General features: G+C 39.0%; 1 protein-coding gene across 1 annotated transcript in view; it reads right to left on the bottom strand.

Moving 5' to 3' along the window:
• The window catches only part of TXLNG (taxilin gamma), a 40815-nt gene extending 22446 nt beyond the window's left edge, over nucleotides 1-18369 (bottom strand). The window contains exon 1 of the mRNA XM_019746309.3: nucleotides 18198-18369. Within this exon, the coding sequence (XP_019601868.1) occupies nucleotides 18198-18299 (102 nt within the window). The 5' untranslated portion in view covers nucleotides 18300-18369. The remainder of the gene's footprint in view (nucleotides 1-18197) is intronic.
• Between the last annotated feature and the right edge of the window lie 808 nt (nucleotides 18370-19177).

Raw genomic sequence — 19177 nt, 5'->3', positions numbered from 1 at the left:
TTATTTCAAGTTATAGTAATATCCAACTGAAAAACTAATTTAAAGTTTCAAAGCAGAGAATAGAAGAGAATTAAATCCCTATCTTTTATAGCCTAACATTGATAAATCAAGTACTGTGCTTTTTAACGTTGGTACAGCCACTTTGAAAAACTCTTCAGCAACATGGATGGATACCTTCTAACCCAGTTAATTCTAATCCTAGGATTTTACCCAAATGTGTACATATGTACAGCTGAAGGCCAGGAATGTTTAGAACAATGCTATTCGTAACTACCCCAAAATGGAATCAACCCAAATGTCTATCAAAAGAAGAATGGATATATTCTAGTATGTTCATACCATCCAGCAATGAGAAGAAACTACTACTAGATAAAGCAACACAGATGAGTCTCATAGACAGAATGCTGCAAGGAAGGTGCCAGAAGAACACACTGTAGGAAACCATCTATATGTATAAAATTTAAAAACCATCTATATATATATATAAAGCTAAGCAGTGGTGCTGGAAATCAGGATGGTGGTTACTGTAGAGGGTAGGGCTTTCTGGGGTCCTTGGTAATATTCTATGTCTTGATCTAGATGGGGCAACACAGATGCTCACTTTGTGAAAATTCATTAAGCCTAAACATTTGTGCTTTGTATACTTTTCTGAATGTATGTTTGATAAGGTTTATTTTAAAAGTTGTAATTTATACATTATTCCAAAGTTATGAAGGACCAAAACAGAAATATTTCCCTATGGGGAGAGAGATTAGAGGTGTGCTGCTTTTTATGATATTTTAAAAATAAAAATAATATACACATAATACTTTCATTTAACACTTTTGCTGTGACATTCATATATGTTTTCCTGTGGCTTGCACTAAACAACAAAGATGATTTGTATATGCCATATTGTGTAACATTTTGTAATAAATTTTTTATGTCATCAATGCCATTTGATTCTAATTTATACTTAAATCTAATTGATGCCACTTGGTATGTTTTGAGAATTTTTGCTAAAATTCAATATAATGGTAAATTTATTATTTAAACCATATAACAAAGGTTTAAAATAAATATAATGTCATTTATGTACAAAGCAGTTCAGAATGTTATTAAAAACATAAAATAGTCAAAATTATCAACTTTTTATTTTTTGCAGATTTCTGACACATTTTGATTAAAAAAACCTTGAAACCAATTAACGCAGTGAAAGAGTTAAGTAATGCATTATGGGTAAATGGGTTGTCTATTTTCAGAGTTACGGTTTGACGCCATACTCTAAACCTAATTCAGATTTTAAAAACTTACAAAGTAGTAGTGAAGAGTCTTAAATTTCAAAAAAATTAAAAAATTCACTTTAAATTTTTAATTCACTTTAAATTTTTGTATGTAATGCATTCCACAGTAGTGTTTTCAAGTATAATCCATTGGTATTGTTTATTTAAAAATTCATGATGAAGGTTTAGGAAATGCCCTTTGTTAAATTCCATTAGTGCAGAAACTTTTTAAAGCCATTAAGATACCCAAATAACATACTAAAGAAGTATGACTAGCACACCAAATGCAAAGTGATCATTTTAACACCACCTTATATATGTAACTACTAGTTCCACCTCTACTTTATGTCAAATATTAAGCTGCCATATACTAGTTGGACACATAGATAATGTTAATAGAGACCCTTTACACAAAGGCAATGCAGAGGGGGAAAAAAAAAGAGTACAATTAATACCACCTTCCCCGATTTTCAAAAGACAATTTTCAAACCTATTCTCTGAAAACCATTAGTATTAAGAATAGGGTTACAAAACCACAATGATGGCTTTAAATATTGATGAAAGTCTGTTAAAAGGTAATTAAAATAAAGATACATTCTCTAACACATAATAGAATTTCTCAGATGTGTAATGATAAAACCCACATAATACCAGAAAGTGTGATGTCAAACCATATCAAAATATAATGAGCAACAATTTGGTGGAAGACGGGGAGCATACATAATTTTCACCAAGGAAAACCTGAGGACTCTCCTAGTATCAATTTTAAGAAATCTACGTGAGTAAGGAAATTGGTTAATTTGTAGTTTTTCAGTTCTATTAGTGATTTTTCCTAACACCTTTGTTGAGATAAAATTCACATACAATTCACCAATTTAAAATGTACAATTCACTGGTTTTTAGTGTAGTCACAGAGTTGTGCAGCCATCACCACAATCATATTTAGAACATTTTCTTCACCTCAGAAAGAAACTCAGTACTCTGACTATAAACTCCTAATCCTCCCATTACCCACAGCGCTAGGTAATTAATGTACTTTCTGTCACCATGTATGTGGTTATTCTGGACATTTCATATAAATGGAATCATATACTATGTGGCCTGTTGTGTCCAGCTTCTTTCACACAGCATAATGATTTCAGGGTTCATCGATGAAACCCTGTAGTTGCAACATATATCAGTACTTCATTTTTCCCCCCTTCACGCAGAAGATTTTATGTCAACATTTGTTTACATTTCTCCAGGGTATGTACCTAGGAATGCAACTGCTGGGTCATATGGTCACTCTGTATTTTAACCTTCTGAGGAACTGCCACACTGTTTTTCAAGTGAGTGAGCCATTTTACATTCCCACCAGCAGTGTATGAGGGTTCCAATTTCTTCACCTCAACACTGTCCTTTTGATGATAACCATCCTAATTGGTGTGAAGGTATCTCATCTAATGACTAATGATGTTGAGAATCTTTTCATGTGCTTACTGGTCATCTGTATACCTTCTTTGGAGAAATGTCTCTTCAGATCCTTTGTCTACTTTTTAATTGGGTTGTCTGTTATTTTATTACTGAGTTGTAAGAGTTCTTTACATGCTAGATACAAGTCCCTTATCAGATATATGATTTGCAAATATTTCCTCTTATTACTATTTTTCATTCTCTCAATTTTGGACAAAAGGCACAATACATTCACCTATTTCAAAATGCCATAGGAGATTTAATTAAAAGTTACTCTGGCTTTCAGATTAAAGGCACACAGGTCAACTACAATTACCACAGACAGAGAAAAAAAGTTTAAAGATTTTAGAAAGTCCAAAACATTCAACCAACTCAAATTAATAGCTGGTGGCACTGAGCATAAAGATATTAAGTTAATCTGTACAGTGCACAACCATCATATCTCATGTTGTCCTAATTTTATCTCATCAATCTCTATCTCTATTTTTAGTTAACACTTCTTATTTTTTGTCTTTCCAGATACTCCTTTCACCTCTAAACTTCTGTCACACATAGTATACTATCACTTATTTGGTAAGCACATCCTCCTAGCAATAGTTTATACATAAAAGGTACTCCAATGCCAGTTGATGGAGAGCACAAGGGACCAAAAAGGCTGCTGAAAACCAGCCATGGAAAGCACCTAAGCGTTATTACAGAAGTTAGACAAAAATACTATTATTATTTTATCATTAGAAAAGCAAGACAGTATTTTATTTCCCTTCTCTCCCATGCAATTAATTTTGATGTATTTTTCACATTTGCTAATAGAGGACTTACTTTGGCTCGACAAAATCTTTTTGTTTATGAATAAGCCCAGTTCCAGATGGGCTTGATTCAAATCCTAGTCTACAAATACTCTACAGCAGGCCCGTTTGTAAAGACTACTCTTTCAAGAACCAACTTGAGGTTCTGCATTGGGCTGATATGAAGCAAATTTTGAGGCCAACAACTTTACTTAAATTGTAAACGATTTCTCAGCCCTCATCTCCTTAAGCAGAGAATTCTATATCATGTGGCCAATACAACTCCTGTGCTGCCCTCTCTGATACCCATTCTGGATGCCTTTTCTTAGGTACATCGCTTGTATAAACAGCAGCAGTAGCTAACACTTACACCACAAATACCACACCCAGGCATCACTGTAAGCACTTTCCTATATTAACTAACTGAATCCTCATAATAATGCCACAAGATAGGTACTATTATTGCCTCCATTTTACAGGTGGGCAAACTGCAGCATGGCTAAGTATCCTGCCTAAGGTCAGTTAGTAAATAACAGCAAAGATCTGAACCCTGGCAGTCTAGCTTCTGAGTACACATTCTTTTTTTTTTTTCTTTTTTTAACATTTTCTTTTCTTTTCTTTTTTTTTATTTTATTTAATTTTATTAAATTTATTGGGGTGACAATTGTTAGTAAAATTACATAGATTTCAGGTGTACAATTCTGTATTACATCATCTATAAATCCCATTGTGTGTTCATCACCCAGAGTCAGTTCTCCTTCCATCACCATATATTCGATCCCCCTTACCCTAATCTCCCACCCCCCACCCCCCTTACCCTCTGGCAACCACCAAACCATTGTCTGTGTCTACGAGTCCACATTCTTAACCATAACAAGACACTGCTTTCGTGACTACTTGTCTTCTGGACACACATCTATGTCCTGGCCCAGCCATCTTACAAAAGTCTATTTACTAACAGGGAGAGAAGTTCCCAAAATACTATGTATAAAACTAAATTACAAAACAGTATGCACCATATATTTTACACATACACACATATGTGGATGTGTACATACATATATACATATACATACATATATACATATACACACTCACATAGAAAGTGTTGGGAGGAAATACATCTACATATTAATAATGGTTATTTTTAAATAATATAATTATGGGTGGTGCTTCTTTTTGCTTCACTATGTTTTCTAGCTTTACCACAGTGAATTTTTATTACTCCTGGAATCTAAAAAAGCATTCAAAAAGAAAACTACTTGCACTAATAACAGAACACTGGAAGCACCACAGAACATATGTAAATTGTACTAAAAATGCTAAGCATAGATAAAAATTAATCTTCTATTTAACATAAATGGATTCTCAGATGAATTAAAGAATGCTAAGACCTATAACCCAATAAAAATGGGCAAACGATATGGATATAAAGCAAGAATTCACAGAAAGAAAATACAAGTGTCTTGTAAACATATGCTTAACTTTACTCACAATAAGAGAAACATAACTTAAAACTGGCAGATCCCCTTTTTCACATCAAAAACTTTGACCACATTCTGTGGGAGAGGGTGTGGGTTACTCTCAAGCATTCCTGGCTGGGGAATAAATTGGTTTAACCACTAAGGAGTCCAGTTCAGGGTGGAGATTGTCTGGGAAGGGGCACGAGGAAACATTCTGGGCGATGGGAATACCCTGTGTCTTGATGAAGGCTTGGTTACAGAGAGAGCTGCATGCATTTGTTAAAACTCAGCATGTACATACTTATCACCATGGCTTCACGGGGGAAGAGACAGATGGATAGAGAAGTGGAAAGTCAAGTAAAGTGTCAATGGTAGAATCTAGGTGGTGGCAATATAGATTATTCAGTATCAAATTCTTTGAATTTCACTGTTTGAAAATTTTCATAAGATGTTGGGAAAAAAATCACCATGCCGCATGTGGTTTGACCAGCAAATTCATTTCTTATCCATTTTTCCTACCAATAAACCAGTACATTTGTGAAATGATATACATAAGGATATTTATGCAGCATTATTTGTAGTAAAAAAAAAAAACAGAAATACCCTAAATGTCAATCAATAATGGACTAAACTGTGGTATATCCATACAATGGAGTACAATAGCATCTGTTCAAAAAGAATAAGACAGTTGTATAATTACTGATCTGTAAGGACAGGTTGAAAAGGGAAAAAGAAAACTACCCCATAGTATGCACTGTATGCCACAATTTGGATGCACGTGGAGGGGTGTATAAGAAATATATTAATGGAGAGAAACTGGGTGAGTGGGATCAGAGGGGAAGACCAGGGGGCATTCACAGCATGCCTGTTTTCACCTTTTCACCATGAGTTACCTTCATTACATTTTTTTTTAAAAAAATACCAAGATGAACAGAATTCTCTAATATAGTACCTATCATTATGAAAGACAAGAGGAAGAGAAAATGTTTATTTAAATTCCAATCTTAAATAAAAATGAAACTAACAATAAGTAGTTTCAAGATGAATTTCTATTTCAACCTTCCCTGAACAAAATCATAAAACAAAAGCTATCACATTTTTATTTTGTTGATCAGTCTGTAGTCAGGGGCAGCATATATAGCTTTGTAGCCTGACAGACACTGGAGAGCACACCATTTGGCCCCAGAAGAGTTTACTAGAACCCTAAACCCCCATAACCCTTCCTTCTCCCAGCCACTCCCCTTCTGTCAAAGGATACACTTCTCCATCTTCCCTCCACTGACTCAATACTTGGAGCTAAGAGGACTCCTTCACCGAAGAAAAAATGCCTTCAAAATGGACAGTCACCAGTTTATCAACAATTCATTGTAGAAGCAAAGAATAACTATTACAGAAATTTTTGCAAATGAACATGAATATTCTGTATTCATCTATTACTTGTAATAGCTTCTTGGATCAATACATTTGAAACTGAGACTGCATGTGAATTAAAAGCCTCAAAGAAAAAAAATTAAGTTTATTTCCCTGTACTCTGTGAATAAAGAGAAAGAATAATTTTAAATTTGAAACTTTCAGTTATGTTCTTTCAAATACTGTTGAAGCTAAACACCATATTTTTTTTGGCTTGTTTTGTTTAAAGAGCTTAAATGTTGTCAGTAATGGTTGTTCTTTTACTAAGACTGGTCTAAAAAAAAAAAAAAAGCCAACACCCACATTCACTTCCTAATTATTTCAACTACCATCTGCTTAAATGAGCTAGAACGCCTTCAGCCAGTGGCAGGCATGTGCTGAAAGCAGAAATCACAGTGCTTGCCACTGGGGGCTCAGCCAGGCCTTTGAAGAGAGCAGGTATGAAGGCTTGTGCACATTTATGCATTTTCCTGGGGAGATATCCTTAGCTTGCCTTGGGTTCCCAAAGAAATCTATCAAGTAGATAAAAGGAACTTTCAGAACTTAAGCCCAGTTGCCCCACATTTAACCTTTCCCATCCGACTGCGGGGTAAGCCTTATTGTTCCTAGATAAGGAAAATGAGACTTAGTGAGGTGAAGCAACTGGCCCAAGATCAGTAGAAAGGGCCCGCAAAATTCAAAACCAGGTCTGTCAAACTCAAGAGCCTACGTTCTCTCCACTGCACCGCTCCCCTCACTTCATTCGTCAGCCTTGGAAAGTCAAAGGTCAAAGTCAAACAGATCTCTCATGCAGTTATAAAATGAATCTAAGAAGTTAAAACATCTAAAAATACATAGCATGCTAGAGATACCAGTATGACTAGGAAAACATTGAGAAAGGCCCATACCATTTTTAGTAGTGATTAACTCTGAGATTGAGGAAGGTGAGACAGGATTAATTTGGGGGTACAGATATCTATAAACAATTTTATGTGATTATTTAAGGCATTATGGTTGCATTTTTTTTAAAAAACTTTGCATCTTAGGATAAATTATCTCTAAAAACCCCTGCAACCCTGCTTCTAATAACTTACCCTAAGAGTTGTCAACTACCAAAGAGGAATGGGAGGCCGCGAGTGCACGCTGGCCCACTCAGTGTGAGCCAGCAAAGGAAGCAGCAACTTACAGGGAAACACTGACAACCCCGTATCAGCTCAGGACACCCGTGAGCCGCTTTTAAATATGAACCTCCCTCCTGAACGTTTCCAGTATTTTCAGGGGCTTTTACATTTCCAAATACAAATTTTACAAACAACCCTATTTTAAAAATTGCATTTTCATGTGCTTCTTTATTTTTTTTAATAGGTGGATGGAGTTGGTGGGTTCATGTGCTTTTTAAATTAGAAAAGTGACTTTAGCCTTATATGAGTCACTTAAAATAGTTTGTATGATAAAACTATATTTTAATATTTCAAAGAATTATTCTGGATAGCAAAGTTTTCCAGACAGCCAACGCTTTATCAATCATTCATCTCAAAATTCTGCTTTAACCATTTTGGATCAAAGTCTTTAAAATATGTATTATATAACTCAATGCCTCCCTTAAATAGTAGTCTGTTTTACTGTGTTAGAACAAAGGAATGAAATAAAATTAAAGGGTTTTTATTTTTAACAGATAAAATGATATATGATTGTGCACTAGTATATAATTATATTCTGGTGTACCTGTCTCTACAATATGCCTGTACTCTTTCAAACAATAAATTCCTAATATCTCAAAATATAAACTTCCAAAGATGAGATCTTATTTTTATTTCAGGCATGAAATACTTGTCTGAGACTTCCTAATTACATAGCACTGTCTTCAAAAACAGACCACACAGACCCATATATGGGAATTTACTATATTAAAAATGATGTAATTCCAAATTAAAATGATTTGAAGGAAAGAAATGACTTGAGGTATCTCCAAGCAATACGGAGGGGGGGGGGGGGGGAGTGATATCCTATCTCACCTCTCCAAGACTGAAACATGAAAAATGAAAACCACAAAGAAATAGAAGTCCTAAGTAAAAATCTTTTCATAACCTTGGCATGGGAAAGGCCTTTCTAAGGAAATCAAAAAACTCAGAAGCTATTTTATTCTTTAAAAGGAGAGTAAAATCAATTTACTAAATAATTGAAAACTTTGCACTAGCCAAAAGACATTAGTAAGGGCTTCAAATGAGTCAGGGACCCAATTTTCAAGGGTTTTTAAACAAGCAAACACAGTTAAATTAAAAATGCCCAACATACAAAAACATATTCAACCTCATTCATAATTAAAGAAATACAAATCAAAACGCAAATCAAAGTAAGACACTATCTTCTAACCACCAGATTTTAAAGGATTTTACAAAACAAAGCAAACTTTGGTGTGGGCAAACAGGTCCCTCAGTAGAGTCCTGGGGAGTGTAAGTTGGCAGAGCACTGGTTTTGTAGAGGTGTTTAGCAGTATCTATCAACGCCTGAATGCACATTCACTTTCACAGTGGATTCCACCACTAGTTTACTCCACAGATACTCTCACTCAAGGGCAAAGGCTATTTATTCACCAAACCACTGCTTGTCTACCAATAAGGAACTTGTTAAATAAATAATGGTCATCCATACAAGGAAAACTGTGCAGCTATTAAAAAGAATAAGGTGTATCCGTGTCAATATGGACAGAATGCCAAGGTCTCAGTGAGTAGGCAAAAAGATAAACATCTGGTACAGGACGAACATGTCAGTATAAATAAGAAATGTATTCATACGTAAGACAGTACATGGATAAAACTTTTCTATAAGGATAGTACCAAAATTACTCACCATGTTTATCTCTGGAGTGTGGACCTAGAAATTGGAAATGAAGGGAGACTTACATTTTCATTTTATACCTTTCATTCTATTTTAATTTTTTTATTATGTGAATGTATGACTTGCACTTTTTTAAAAAAGACCTCTAAAGTTGATTAGTTAACTGTAATGAAGTTAGTTTTGTGTTGATAATCACAGTATTATACTTGTTCATTTTTCCACCACTACCCCAAGCTCAGTCTGAAGATTGCAGGAGTTTGTATCTCATTTCATATCATATTCTCCCTTCACCCTGCTCTACAGACCTCTGGGTCTGTCCCCGCTAATCTTTACACTCAAGTCTTCTACAGGATGATAGAAGTGGGATCTACTAAGAGTGAAGTTTTGTAGCGGTTCTCATTTATTTCCTTCTTAAAACAATTCTGCAAATTGAAATATCTCATTTAAACTTGGCCTCGATTTATAACTATGGCTAGGATATCTGCCAAATCACTGTTTAAAAAAATTCAATCATGGATAATTAACTATTCCCAAGTGGAATCACATGGTCAATATCTAAGCCTACTGTTTGAGATACATGGAATAACAACAGAGCATTAACATAGTATATCTAAGGCTAAGTTCTGAGCGAGAGGAGGAAGGAAAAAATCCTAAAATTTACTAATTGCTATGTGCCATTAATGCACTAAGTTTTAATGTATTAATGGCATTTTAATACATCATTTAGTTTAATACATTATTTAGTTTAGCCATACAATTCTAAAATAGTGAGAATATTACTCCATTATATAGATAAACTAGGGGGAAAGTAGGAAGGGGGGAAAAAGCCATTATTTGAGACCTACATTCATTGAGCGTGGTATGGAGGTAATACTTCTATGGGGGAAGTTCTAAAGGATCACATTTAAAGTTAAGAATCATGATTAATACCCAAATGTCCATCAACAGATGGATGAACAAAATGTGGTATACACATACATTAGAATATTATTCAGTCTTAAAAAGGAAGAAAAAGTTCTGACACATGCTACAACATGGATGAACCTGGTAGTCACTATGTTAAGTGAAAAAACCAGACACAAAAGGACAAAACATTGTATGATTCCACTTACATGAAATACCTAGAATAGTCAAAATCACAGAGAAAGAAAATAGAATGGTTGGGTGCCAGGGGCTGGGGGTGAGGAAAATGGAGTACAGAGCTGCAGTGTGGGAAGATGAAAAAGTTCAGATGGGTGGTGCTGTTGGTTGCACAACGCTGTTAATGTACTTAATCCCACTGAACTGTATGCCTAAAAATGGTAAAAACGGTAAATTTCATGTTACGTATATTTTACCACACACAGAAGAATCATGATGAATATATTTTGGTTTAGAACGTTCTTTAAGCCTTTAGCAAATAAAAGCTAACTTTATACTGGTCCTCAGGAATTAAACGTAAAAATATTTCGGTCGCTATGTTTACTGAATCGCTCCACTAGCAAGATGAAGCAGCTGAGTCAGTAATAACTGGGATGTAACATTTCTAAGAACAAGTCTTAGGAATAAGGCCATGAATAAGAAGCCTATTCTCTTCTGACAGCATGGTCGTGGGAAAGATGAAACGAGGAAAAGCAGACCCCACTTCAGATAAAACCCTGGTGCAGTTGGTTCTCAAACTACAGTCCGTGGACCCTTCCAGGTGGTCTGCAAGCTCAAATTCTATTTTCATAATAATACTGAGATGTTATTTGTCTTTTTGGCATTGACATGTACACCAGTGGTGCAAAAGCAATAATGAGAAACACTGCTGCTGGCTCCTTAGTACAAATCAAGGCAGTGGCACGAAACTATACTAGAAGTCATGGTTTTCTTCACCCCCATGTATTCACTGGGGGCGGAGGAGGCGGAAACCATTTTTACTTAAAAATGCCCTTGAAGAAGCAATAAAAAATTTCAGTTTGTATTAAATATCAACCCTTGAGTACACATCTTTCTATGCAAAGACACAGAGAGTACACATAAAGCACTTCTGCCGCACACCAAAGTCTGACTGGCAATCTTGAGGAAAAGTACTACCATGTTTCCCCAAAAATAAGATGTAGCCGGACAATCTTATATTAATTTTTGCTCCATAAGACGCATTAGAGCTAATTGTCTGGCTAGGTCTTATTTTCGGGGAAATAGGGTAATGCAGTTGTTTGAATTATGAGCCCAAGTAGCAGCTTTTTTCATGGATTACCTTGTTTCTTTTTTTAAAGACAAACTGGTTGTTTATTCAGACTTGGGTATTTGGCAGACATTTTCTCTAATATATGAAGTGAGCCTATTACTTCAAGGCAAACAACTGACAGTATTTGTTGCCAATATAAAACCTGAGTTTTCAAGAAAAATTTAAAATTTTTGAAAATTATCTGCCACCACGAACTTGAAAGCTTCCCAATACTTAAATACTTAAATCTTGTATTAATTGTATGGTATGTGAATTATACCTCCTTAAAGCTCTTATCTAAAAAATTAACAAATGAATATACGAGTAAAGCCAGAGCAATGACGGACTTCTGAGTGATATAAATTGGAGGCAAGGTTAAGTTGTAGTTGTCCCAACTCCTCACTTTTGGCAGCAAAAGGCCCCAGAAAGATATGTCACAGTCTGCATGAGGACAGGGGTACACATGGAGGCATTAATAGGTAAATGACAAAAAAGAGGAGCAAACCAGTGCTGACGTCAGGATGAGGGAACCTGACTTCCCCCGCTGGTGAAGGACACAGCTGCTTTGGCCTCATGATCTCTTGTAGGTGAAATCTAGTGGGGCTACTACCTATAGCAATAGGTGCTAACATCTCTATTAGACTGTGCACAGCATTTGCCTTTTAAAAAATGAGGATGATGGCATTAGATTTCACATTTAGCTTCTATGGCTATTTCTTTTATAAAAATGAAGGCTGCTGGACTCCATGATTTGCAAAATCACTTCTAGCTCTAAAACCGTAATTCAATGATTATCTACAATCTGAGCGGTACCTGTTAGCCTAAACACCTATCTAGGAAGCAAAAGGAAATTCAAAGATTTTAATGCCCAAAGCTACTGAAATATGCTTGGGCCTGACACACTTTGCACAGGGGCAGGGCCAGGTCACACAATTGGCATCTTTAAGCCACAGACTCCTGGGATGTAAAATGGTCCTCTGCTTTTATGAAGTACCTAAACTGAACATCCCTGTCCCAACTGATGGAGTCACTCTTCGCCAGCTCCACGTGTACCCATGATGCACCTCTGAAACATCAGGCCTTGTTTCCTTGTCCTACTGACCCAGACAACTCCAGCTCTTTGTTAACATGGTGTCGTGGGGCCCTTAAAAGGTTTAAAATAGGGGTCTCTCTAAACCCTCTACCTTTCAATTTATCCAAATTACACACGGAGGTGCCTTTGCAGGGAATTATAGTACAGCACGCGTCCCAAGTCATATGTCTTAAGTTCAACCTAGGGCCTAAGTGAATGAAACAAAAGGTATTAGACCTATAAGGCTCAAAACTCCCCTGGTTCCTGTGTTACAATAGCTTTTCCGTACCCCTAAAGACCCAACCCCACCCTTCATAATTTGTTTTCATACCTACCCCCAAGTTTTGCTCACATTCAACAAGGACCACATTTTTATTTACTACCCTCAAAAAATGTGTTAAGAGAGCACAAACTAAACGGAATAGGGGGAATGGCTGTCACTGAATATACCACTTACTACCTCCTGTGTGGCCAGGAAGAGGTCAATCTCTCCGTTTCCTCCTGTCAACTAGGGATAAACAGTACCTACCTTCTAAAGTAGTAAGAATATTAGATATAATTAATATAAATTGCAAGTGTGCAGAACTGTTACAATAATATCTGAATAAGGATGCATTTGCAAATCATGCAAAACACCTATATTCTCCCTTTTAATATGGCCCACACGTCAATCCAAAAAATCCTTAAAGAAATGTACTTCTAAGCTACTGGTACATCTTCCTTGCCAAACCATTCTACTTTGACCTTCCTGAGAGGAGGGAAAGAAGAAAATTGAAAAACTAGGGTTTAGCAATATTACTCATGGCAGACTAGAGCAGGAAGTGGGGGATGAGGGTCATTCTGGGGACATTTTGGAAATGAAACAATGCAAATCAACACCCTGAGCAAGAAATGCTAATAAAATTATTTTGATAGCACAGGAGGACAACACTGGTCATTTTATATATCTTTTCCTTCAAGCAATAAAATTTAAGTAGTTGTAAGTACCAAGAGAATTTCAACTAGGAAATAAATTGAATCATTAAAATATACTCTCAGGGTTCAAACCCTTAAAGGATCACCTGACCTATTTTTATCCTCTTCTGGAAATGTCCCACTTGGGAATATTTTAAACATAACTAATTCTCAATATTGATAAATACTATATTAAATGTGTACACTACACATTTTAAATACTGTCACATTAACTAAAAGTTACTAATAATCAGAAAAGGAACTGGGGGGAGGGGGGTGGGAAGGAGAGGAAGAGGCAAAGGGATTGCTTCAGGATAGTGGGTGAAAGCTTACTAGGTAAGCAGAAACTGTCCATGCAGTAGGGTACATCAGTTGCACTATCAATTACACACACCAACTCTAGGTCAACATCACCAGCTCTGAGCTATGTTATTTAAGCAAAGGGTTTTTTGTTGTTTTTTTATCCCTGACTGAGCCTCAGATGCTTTATCTACATACCTGGGGATACCACCTACTATGCAAAGGACATATTCATATGCAAGCACGTTGTAAGTGCCAAGCACAGTGCAGGAAACAGTGAGGACTCATAAATATCTTTCCTTAGAAACACAACTCTAAACAGTGTAAAATCTGAACAGTATATCCATTGAAAAGAAATCTATTATAGTGAATCCTGGAAAGAATCCCACACAAAAGCAAATCACACACACTCTGTTACGGCATCTGGATTTGACATGCATTCCTAAGTAAAACTTCTCTAGCCAAAGTCAATATAAACGACACACAAAATAATATATGAAACACCTTTCAGTCACATACAATAAATACACGTAGCATATTACAGTCTAAAACCGTGGTATTACTAGAGGAATATGCTGTGGCTGGTCTGCTCTCATTATTGCTTTGCCTGTTTGGTTCCCGTGAAAATGAAATTTACCAAAGCTTGATGACAGAATTAAGACGACAATGTTGTAAATAGAAGATCACTTTGATTCTTACTACTTCATCTCTGTGCCAGAAGAGTGGAAATTCATCAAGTCCGCAAATGGGGAGAAAAACAAGATAACGAAATGGTTTCTTCCTACCCCATACTCTTGCCCCACGGTGAACTGATTTCTCCTCATTGTGTCTATCACAGATTCTGGGAAGAGGGAAGAATACAAAGGTTGGAAAATGGATTTACAAAATTAACAGCACCCTAAAAGACAAATGGATCTTTCATATAGTCTCCCCTTCAAACGAAGTAAAATTCTACGTGCCCAACACTGCTGAATGATTCACAACAACTCTTATTCTTCACAACAATCCGATGTGGTCGGCATTAGCGTCACCCCCACTTTAAAGATGATGCAACTGAGGCTTAGAAAGATTGAGAAACTTGTCCAAGGTTGCACAGCTAATAAATGGCAGAGAGCCAAGAGTCTTGACTCCAAAATCCATACTATTTACCAACTACTACACTACTTATTACTGTAGTGTAGATGAAAGAATATTTATTGGGTTCCAGACTCAGCTTCACCCCTTGGGCAAATCACTGGACCTTGGTGAGCAGTTTTGTCATTTGTAAATTAAGGGCAATGACAGCTGCCCAGCCTTCTCCATAGCATCCATGTGATGCTGAAAGAGTTAATGTGTGTGCAAATATGCAGTAAAAACTCAGAATGTACACCACCAAGAAACCCTCATGTAAACTATGGACTTTAGTAATAGTATATCAACATTGGTTCCTCAATTCTAACAATGTACCACACTAATGCAAGATGTAAATAATAAGGAAAAGGGGTGTGGGGGGATATATGGGAACTCTGCAATTTATGCTCAATTTTCCTGCAAACCTAAAACTAACTGCTCAACCTTTATAAAACAAATTCTACATAGGGGTTTAGGAAGTAATATGAATGAGGCTGGTGTTCTAAAAAATGCCTGGAATACCTGATAATGTGCATCCCATCTTTTTAGACCAATGTCGTCCATTAGCACTTTATGCAATGATGGAAATACTCTAGATCTGCTCTAATACAGTAGCCACTGGACCCACTGACTACTTAACACTTGAAATGTGGCTAGTATGACTAAGGAACGGAATTTTTATTTTTTTACTTAATTTTAACATTTAAGTAGGCACATGTGTCTAGAGGCTATCATATTAGACAGGACAGTTTTAGACAATTCAAGAGACCCCCTAGAAATAAACTGTAATATTAACTTTAGAAGAAAAAAGTTACCTCAAAAGACCATTCAAATGGATTTAGTTATGAAACAATGCCACAATTAACCTAGCAGGTCAAGAGTGACTAAGCAGATGGTTAAAACACCAGGAACCAATAAAGCCCACCTCCAATTGCTTCTCACTTTAAGTCTCATAACGTAACCGAAGAGTGACAAAGCAGTTGGTCATTTTTCTTTTAATTCCTTCAATATTTTCAAAACAACCCAATTAAACATCATTTCTGCTTCCTGAAAAATAGAGTGGAGGTCAAGTTAGAATTAGGAATATTTTTTCAATTCAGTGACCCAGAGAAAATAAAAAATTAAGGGTCATAAGGAAATAACTTGAGTGACTTTTACAAGCTATTCACCCAATTTTTTAAATGAAAATTCAAAAACTAATATTTAACCATGTATTTTAATTCCTTATCACAAGTAAATTGGAAATCAGAAGGAAAAAAGATGCCCAGAAAGAAAAGCATGAGCAAAGACGGTACAAGTAAACAAAAATGAACAGCACAGACACATGACTATTCATAACCAGCTGTAAACCAAAGGGCTGCCTCAAAGAGTCATTACCTCTTATCTCTGTCATTTAAAATGCTAGTTGCTTAAACCTCAGTTCCTTATTCAGACTTTTTGTCCTTATCCCAGTGGCATAAAAGGGAGGTTATGTCCTCAATTGCGTGGCTTTTTGTCAGAGTCCTCCCCTGGGGGACCTATGAAACCAAACACTGAGATTGGCTCCCCACCCTCAGGGAATGCCTGAAGTGTCCAAAGTGACAGTGTTGAATCCCTAGAGTACTTTTGGTCCACAGCTTCTTTTTCAGTCCTGCAAGTACTGGATCTTTCTTTTAGAGTACAAAGAGAGGGAGAGAAAGACAGGTAATTGAGAAGTAGTAACACCCTCATGCAGAGACGTAAAAATACCTGACCTTAGAAACAGGGCCCAAAAAGCTAATTCTTGACACTTGCTCACATGTAAACTGAACCTTTGTTCTCCTTTTTCAAGTTCACGAATCACATTAGAAAAAAATATTATTTCGTAATTTTATACAGAAGTGATTTTTACAAGTATTCAAATGCATAATTAAGTACAGCTGACCCTTGAACAACACAGGTTTGAACTGCGTGGCCTGCTTATATGCAGTATTTATTTTCAATAAATACCTGTACTGTTTTCCATCTCTGGTTGGGAGTCCATGGACGCAGAGAGCCACCAACTGTACACACTGATCTTCGCCATTTCATATAGGGTTATTGAACATCCCCTGCTGGATTTTGGTATCTGCTGGGTCCTGGAATCGATCCCCCTCGGATACTGAGGGACAACTATGCAGTTAAGTTTTGCGGGAGTCAAAAGTTAGTCGGGGAGGAGGTGCCCCTAACCCCCGCATTGTTCAAGGGTTAACTGTAATATTAAATAGCCCTGAGTGATCAAGCAGGACGTCCAATGTTTCAAGATGTTTAAGGTGTAAGGAAATAGAGAGGGGGTTCCCACCTGCCCAGCCCCTTTCCCTGCAGTTCTCCATTCCTGCACCCTGAAAGCCCTGTTCGCCATTCCTTGTGCAATCTTTTTGAAACTCCACCCACTGACTCCAGAACAAGTGGAATTCTCCCATTCTGAAGGTCTCGATTTTCCTGTATCCAGGGAGACACTGAAAACTCCTTGACGTGAGTCAAGTAAGGCAAGGGGAACGGTCTAGCCCGTCTCCAGATTGAGAGACCAAAGGGCAGGGTCAGGGAGACGGTCAAGTTCGCGCTCACAAAAAAATTGGAAAAAAAAAAAAGGGAAAGAAAGAAAAGGGGAGGAAAAAAGAGCAAGAAGGGTGAGGAGGGGCTGGATCGGGAAGACCAGCTACCACGCGATGCGGATCCCAACTCTGAGGGACTCAGGTCCTCCAGCATCGCCCCCCTATCGCCGGCCCCACGTGCACCCAAGCCGGTGGCGCCCCGAGACGACCCCTGGGTGCCTGGGTCTGGGGACCGAGCGGCCCCTCCGGACCCGCGACGACCGCCCGCGCGCTCAGTGACAGGGAGCGCAGGGGGGCGGGGGGAAGGGGGGCGCAGAGCAGCTCCGGCTCCCGCGCGGTTATCTTACTGCGCAACAGCCTCGCACGCGCACCCCGCAGCGCTCCCTGCGCACCTGCCGGGCGCGAGGGCGAGCCCGTAGCCCCAACCGCAGACCCCAATGGCAGCACCCAGCACAAGAAGCACAGGGAGCAAGCGGAGGGCGGGGGTTGTGAGAGAGACCTGGTGCCAGCGGCGCCGGCCGCACGTGGCTGTCACACCTGGCGCGCCCCCGCCTCGCACCCCTTCCCCCTCCCAACCGGCTGCGCCCCCTGTCCTCCCTCCCCCTCCGCCGCGCGCCCCAAAGCCCCCACAGTCGCCCCTTCCCACTCCATACATCCCAGTCCCACTCCTTCCACCTGCTCCCACTGTCGTCACCCCCGAGAGAGATGAGGGCCGGATGTTCGTCCGGTGGCTAAAGGTAAACCGGGGAGAGTGAAGAGGTGGACCCCGAAAAAGCTAGCCCGAGCATTCCCCCGGCCCAGCAACAACGCGGACGCCCCCTAGACTGACCTTCTGCCGCGGGCTGCGTCGCCGTCCTCCCCGTCCGGCCTCAGTCGCCTCCTCGGCACCGCCGCCTCTTCCCCGCGCTGCTTCTTCTACCCGCGTCGCCATGAGGTGACGGCAGCAGCCAAACAAGCGGCCCGACAAGGGGCACACAACCTCGCAGGGCCTTGCGTCCCGCCCCTGAAACCCTACGGCCAATCGCCGCACGTCAGGCTCCCCACGTGACCGGAGGAGGTTGACCCCCCGAGGGGCTGGAGCAGGATGGGGGTGGGGATCTTTGAGGCCGGGGCCGGGCTTCTGCAGAGCCACTAGGCGTACAGAGACCGCGCGCGTCTGCGCAGACGGAGAAAGGAAACTCTAGCTGACTACAAGTCCCAACAGGCTGTGCGGCCACGGCTACAGGCCCGGATCGGGATTGGAGCGTAATGCGGCGTGCTGAGACGGGGAGAGTATCCGCCGTAATGTGCGCGCAGCCTACTGGGATTTGTAGTTTTCTGGGGACGATTACCGGTACCGGAAGGTACACTTTATTATCCTACGGGGAAAGTTTAGAACTATTCCAGCGTTTGGCAGGGAGCGGGCTGGGGGTCGCGTTGTTGTGTTTTTGTTTTTGTTGCTCTTCTTCGGAATTGAGCTCGACTGATTTGAGGATAAAGGGAAATATTTCGTGACTGTCAAGGCAGGAGAGATGTAATGGCTTTCAGAATTTGAGGTTTCTGACTCGGACACCTGCCCCAAGTTCTGCCTCTCCACCAGAGCTGTCAGCACCGTGTACCTGTTCCGAGTTCCTGCCAGATCCGGGCTGCGTCCTGTTCACCTTGGCTGAACCGCCCCGGCTTCTAGCATCGTTCTCCGCACTTAGTTGGCGCTAAATACATGTTGAATGCATACTGTTTTCTCCGCCAGTCGTTTCGTTACGGAATTTTTTAAACAAACTCAGTTTGCTGAATCGATTTTTTTTTCTTGACATGATTGGGACGGGGGTG

Source organism: Rhinolophus sinicus, chromosome 18, assembly GCF_057876585.1.
Source record: "Rhinolophus sinicus isolate RSI-liver-muscle chromosome 18, RSI-T2T, whole genome shotgun sequence".
Taxonomy (NCBI): domain Eukaryota; kingdom Metazoa; phylum Chordata; class Mammalia; order Chiroptera; family Rhinolophidae; genus Rhinolophus; species Rhinolophus sinicus.
This window is presented reverse-complemented; position numbering and strand designations above follow the sequence as displayed.